Genomic DNA, 6,000 nt, shown 5'->3' with positions numbered 1-6,000 from the left:
GCCACCATGCCCAGCTAATTTTTTGTAGTTTTAGTAGAGACGGGGTTTCACCATGTTGACCAGGGTGGTCTCGATCTCTTGACCTCGTGATCCACCCGCCTCGGCCTCCCAAAGTGCTGGGATTACAGGCTTGAGCCACCGCGCCCGGCCAAGGTGTATTTTTTTTTTAATTCATGTGAGTGATTATTTCTCAGAAACTATTGTAATTATTTTCAAGAAACTAAAGAAAGGCCTAGTCTGGAAAAAATATTTTGCAACACAGGTAGACATTTTAGGTACAGTTCGGTTATAGTAATCATAGTCTATGTTTATATATTTAGTTTCTTCTAAGTACATACTATTTAAAAACTATATTAGGGAAAATTTCAGACTTGTATAAAAGCAGACAGATTAGTGTAGAGAGTAGCCCTGTGTGCCCTTATAACTTCGGCAACTGCCGACTCTGGGTCCGTCTTGTTTCATTGTGACCCCTACTCATTGCTAATAATTTTTATTATCCGCTCAAACATTGCTTAACAATTTTCAAGAAATCCTAGATAGAGCAGTTCATTCTTGTAGATGCCTGTATGTCATTACACGTCTCTGACAGACGGTCGTAATCACAGCACTCTTTCACATTAAAAAAAACTAACAGTAAAATTTCGAATCTAATCAAAGAGCCAGTCAGTGTTCAGATTTCAAGTAGCCTCATAAACCTTTTTGTTTTTATAATTTGTTTGAGTCACAACCAGATAAGGGGCCCCCATTGTAGCTGGCTGGTGCGTCTTCACACACTCATCAGCACGGGATGGAAACGCAGTTTGATTTGGGGTGCCCTTGGAGCAGATGTTCGTATTTATTGAGATCATCAACTTTGAGTTGGAAAAGAAAATACATGTACTGTGGTGTGCCTTATTCTGAGATTAAAGGCGCTTTCTTTGAAGGGGGAGATAGAGTCTTGCTCTGTCACCCAGGCTGGAGTACAGTGGTGAGATCTCAGCTCACTGTAACCTCCGCCTCCCGGGTTCAAGCAATTCTTGTGCTTCAGCCTCTCCAGTAGCTGGGACTACAGGCATGAACCACCATGCCTGGGTAATTTTTGTATTTTCCGTAGAGACGGGGTTTCGCCATGTTGGCCAGACTGGTCTCAGACTCCTGACCTCAAGTGATCTCCTCACCTTGGCCTCCCAAAGTGCTGGGATTACAGGCATGAGCCACCGGACCCGGCCTAAAGGCGCCTTTTATTTTTATTCAGAAAAGGAATGGCCAATGGCAAACTAGCCCAACCCTTTAGAGGGTAGGTATCTAGCTTGCCCATACAGGAACTTTCTGGTGTCATACTGTTGGCAGAGTGGAAGTGGGCAGCTCCCTACTTGGGCTGTGTTCTTTGATTAGCGAGCAGTGAATGCCACGTAGTTTAGAAACGCCCTAGAGATGCCTTGGCTTCTTTTGGTGAGATGTGTTTGCACAGTATGTGGTTAGATTTTTTTTTTTAATCCTTTTCCTTCTAGGAAGACCTTGCTTTGGGTGACTTGGTTTCCATGGGTGTTGTGTTCTCCTCCCTGTGTCTTTGGATGAGAGGGAAGATGGACATCTCAAACCCCCTTCCCTTCGCCTCTGTAGGTCTGCGATGAGGAATGGCACCACTACGCCCTCAGTGTGGAATTCCCCAGCGTGACTCTCTATGTGGATGGCACGTCCTATGAGCCCTTCTCTGTGACTGAAGATTACCCGCTCCATCCATCCAAGATAGAAACTCAGCTGGTGGTGGGGGCTTGCTGGCAAGGTAACTGTGATGACCGCCCGCCCCCGACTCGGGAATTAAGTTGCACGTTTTTACTAGGTTGGTGGCACCAGGCTGCAGTCAGTGCACTACAGCCTTACCCTTGTGTCCTGGGTCTTTTCCTTCCATTTCCTGTGTGCAGCCTTTTGGGGGCACTGCCGATGCCCCACGCTAGCTAGCTAGCTCTATCTGTGGGTGCTCCATAAGGTGACAGGACTGACCACACCATACCTTTCCCGGAAACCCAGGCGGGAGCGTTCCGCAGAGGGAGAGTGTAGTGGGGGGAACTGTTTTATAAATTAATCTGTTTATTGAAAGGTTCACAAGGACAAAGAGGCAACAGCAAGAGTCAGACACAGAAATAGAAGTGCGCCTTGGACCTGGAGGACCCTTCCAGAGTCTAATTTATCACTTGGTGACCTGGTAGGAGTACTGTGAGGGCTCTGTTCCCCCTCAGCAAGGGCCACACGTGGGGTCGATTCCGTGGAAGTCTCTGCTGAGAGGGGATCCAGTAACCACCGGAGCATCAGTACTTGCTACTTGTGCTTACCAAGTGGCAGGCTGTGTGCCAACTCCTTTGAACACGTCATCTCACCTGAGCCTTATAATTCCTTTCTTATAGCAAGAAACTCAGGCCCAGAGAAGCAGCAAGCCAAGGGTCACCCAGCTGATTAATCAGGAGCAATGGTTTTGAATATTTTTACTTTGAAAAGCCCGTGGGCCAGGGGTGGTGTCTCACGCCTGTAATCCTAGCACTTTGGGAGGCTGAGGCGGGCAGATCACTTGAGGTCAGGAGTTTGAGACCAGCCCTGCCAACATGGTGAAACCCCGTCTCTACCAAAAATACAAAAAATTAGTCAGGCATGGTGGTGTGTACCTGTGATCCCAGCTGCTTGGGAAGCTCAGGGAGGAGAATTGCTTGAACCTGGGAGGCGGAGGTTGCTTGAGCCGAGATTACCCCATTCCATTCTAGCCTGGGTAACAGAGTGAGACCCTGTCTCAAAAAAAAAAAAAAAAAAAGGCCAGGCACAGTGGCTCACATCTATAATCCCAGCACTTTGGGAGGCCGGGGTGGATGGATCACAAGGTCAGGAGATCAAGACCATCTTGGCCAACATGGTGAAACCCTGTCTCTACTAAAATACAAAAATTAACCAGGCATGGTGGCAGGCTCCTGTAGTCCCAGCTACTCGGGAGGCTGAGGCAGGGGAATCGCTTGAACCCAGGGAGTGGAGATTGCAGTGAGCCAAGATCACACCACTGCACTCCAGCCTGTCGACAGAGTGAGACTCTGTCTCAAAGAAAAACCTGTGTACGCTGGGCCCACACTCAGACCCACCGCCAGGGTTTTTATTATTGTTACTGTTGTTATCATTTTAACTTTTTATAAACATGGGGTCTTACCATGTTGCCCAGGCTGATCTCAAACTCCTGGATCAAGAGATCCTCCCACCTCAGCCTCCTAAAGTACTGGGATTACAGGGGTAAGCCACCGGACCCAGCTCAGACCTGGGATTTTAAAAGCCCTTTTTTGTGCCATGGAGCCCTTTGTGGTCTGGCGAGGCTGATGGACCCCTTCTTGTTAATCTACAAATAAAATACATAGGATTTCAAGAGTAATCAGTTAAATTGAAATATAGTTATTAACATCCTGAAGTATTAAATTTGTCAGACAGTAACACCAGGAGTACTTTGTGTTAACAAATGAAGAACCAGCTTTAGCAGCAGGTCCAACAGTGGTGTAAACTCCAAGTTGTGAGGGCTGTGTGGCATCTGCAACAGCCGTGGCCTGGGGTACAAATACCAGTGACTTCTATTGGTGACAAAGTTGCAGTCACTGCTAACACTGCTGTGGTGTGTAGCCTACATGTATAACCAAAGGAAATGCTGAATTTCAGAAGTTAGTGGAAATAAGCATGTAATTTTTCCCCTCCAAGTTCATGGACCCCTCAGGTTACCTTGGAGGTTCATGATTCCCACTTTGACCCTTGCACTTGACCCTGTGCTGTGTCATTTCAAGGTGTCATCATCATTAATTACTTTTTGATTCGTTTTTTCTCCCTATGGAAAGATCATACCTTGAGTTATGAAAGATGGCCAGGGGCAGTGGCTCACGTCCGTATTCCCAACACTTTGGGAGGCCAAGGTGGGCAGATCACTTGAGGTCAAGAGTTCGAGACCAGCGTGGCCAACATGACGAAACTATGTCTCTACTAAAAACACAATAATTAGTTGGGTGTGGTGGTGAGCATTTATAATCCCAGCTACTCAGGAGGCACGAGAATCACTTGAACCTGGGAGTTGGAGGTTGCAGTGAGCCAAGATCGCGCCACTGTACTCCAGCCTGGGAGACAGAGGGAGACTCCATCTCAAAACAGACAAACAAAAAATAAAACACACAAGTTCTTTAAAATTCAGTTAATAGGAAAGAGGATCTCTTTTTTTTCCTGGTAGTTTCTGCTACTTTTACTACACATTGGCCTTGGAGAGCTTGGCCTGTGAGCTTCATTCCTTTCTAACGGCGTGTTGGGGGGAGTCTTGGTGGGTGTGGAGATAGCACATGGCTGTGGCTCAGTGAGCTTCACCTGGATACACTTCTAGCCTTCCCCTGTGATGTGGCCCCGCCCATCTGGTCCCAGAGGACCGTGGAGGGGAGGGCTGCAGGGCTGCGGGGTGTGAGGAGCGGCCTTTCTCCTACATGACCTGGAGAGTGTTGGTTCTGTGCTTAGCCACCGTGTGTATACCTTTCTGGTAGGACATTACACTCTGGACAGTGGACCCAGGAGGTAGAGGAGCTGAAGGTGATTAGGGTCCCCAGGTCCACCACAGGCTCTGCTTCCCTAGGTGGGTTCCTTAGCCTCTGCGTCTCCCTCTCATTCAGGAAAAGTGATTGAAAATGCCTTCTTTCCTCTGTCGCCTAAAGGTTAACACCTAGACAGATGCAGACTTATTTGGCACTTCCAAAATATACAGACTTCCCACGTTTTCTGTGTCCCAGACTTTGGACGCTGTGTGTGCTGTGCCGTTTTGTCTGCACGGCGTCTTCCCTATTAGGAAGAGGGTGCTGCTAGTCTGGAACTTGGTGTGATTTATATTGGCAGCAGCGCTGCCGCCCGGGCGGAGCCTCCTGGGAGTGCCCTACTTCATAGCACAGACTGGGGAGGGAATTGAATTCGATGTGTGTGCTTTCACTCATCTGATTTTGAATCTAACGTATGTTTTGGCAAGGAAGATGTGGGAAGGTGGAATAAAAGAAGAAAAGCCTTGGGTTGGGGGTGGTAAATGTCACTTCTGGGAAAAGCTGATTGAGTACAAGCTTGCAGATGGTGCACCCCTGAGCGGGGCCGCCAGGGGATTTTCTCTTCGTGTTTTATACTTGGTTGCTTCAAACCTGGTTTTCAGGTCCAGTTTGAAGGCCCTAACCTCTCGGTCCTTTTCTGTTGTCTTTGTCTTGCTTTTCCACAGAGTTTTCAGGAGTTGAAAGTGACAATGAAACTGAGCCTGTGACTGTGGCCTCTGCAGGTTGCTGGATTTTTTCCCTACAGTTCACTCTTGTGTTTCATTTAAAGATGATACATTGATTCATTCCACGTGTGGCATGAAATGGCCAGGTTACATTTTGGGCCTGGACACCATCTGAGCCGCTTCCCCGCATTGCGCTTCCCCATTGCTTCATGGATTCCTTTTTCTACCCATGCTGACCCCAGTTGTAGCGAGGACAAATGACATCTCAGGTGGTGCACGCATGGGACTCCCCTCGCCCCCAATCCAGTTTTACCCTGACCGCGCTGCATGAGGCTGTCTGCTGAAATCTCACAGGCAGGTTTGGGAAGCTGCCTCGTGACTGTCATGCGGCTGAACCATGAGACAGGAAAAGACTTGTTTCTAGATACTCTGTCCTGATTGACAGTAAACTTTAAATAGACTTTTTTTTTTTTTTTGAGACGGAGTCTCGCTTTGTCGTCCAGGCTGGAGTGCAGTGGTGTGATCTCGGCTCACTGCAACCTTCACCTCCCGGGTGCAAGCGATTCTCCTGCCTCAGCCTCCCCAGTAGCTGGGACTACAGGCGCACGCCACCACGCCCAGCTAATTTTTGTATTTTTAGTAGAGACAGGGTTTTACCATGTTGGCCAGGCTGGTCTCAAACTCCTGACCTCAGGTGATCCACCCGCCTTGGCCTCCCAAAGTGCTGGGATTACAGGCGCAAGCCACCATGTCCAGCAAATAGACATTTCTTA

At 48.2% G+C, this 6,000-nt stretch overlaps 1 protein-coding gene across 3 annotated transcripts in view; it reads left to right on the top strand.

The window, feature by feature from the left end:
* CLSTN1 (calsyntenin 1) overlaps positions 1-6,000 on the top strand; it is a 107,032-nt gene that overhangs the window by 93,372 nt on the left and 7,660 nt on the right. For 2 of the 3 annotated variants that reach the window (XM_017503663.2, XM_017503655.2), the window contains 2 exons: positions 1,603-1,765; positions 5,228-5,284. In XM_017503663.2, coding sequence (XP_017359152.1) covers positions 1,603-1,765; positions 5,228-5,284 — 220 coding nt within the window. The remainder of the gene's footprint in view (positions 1-1,602; positions 1,766-5,227; positions 5,285-6,000) is intronic. The other variant, XM_017503671.2, reaches the window with a different exon arrangement.

Source organism: Cebus imitator, unplaced genomic scaffold (genome assembly GCF_001604975.1).
Source record: "Cebus imitator isolate Cc_AM_T3 unplaced genomic scaffold, Cebus_imitator-1.0 Scaffold15, whole genome shotgun sequence".
NCBI classification, from domain to species: Eukaryota; Metazoa; Chordata; class Mammalia; order Primates; family Cebidae; genus Cebus; species Cebus imitator.
The sequence above is the reverse complement of the archived record's forward strand: the minus strand, read 5'-3'. Positions and strand labels throughout refer to the sequence as shown.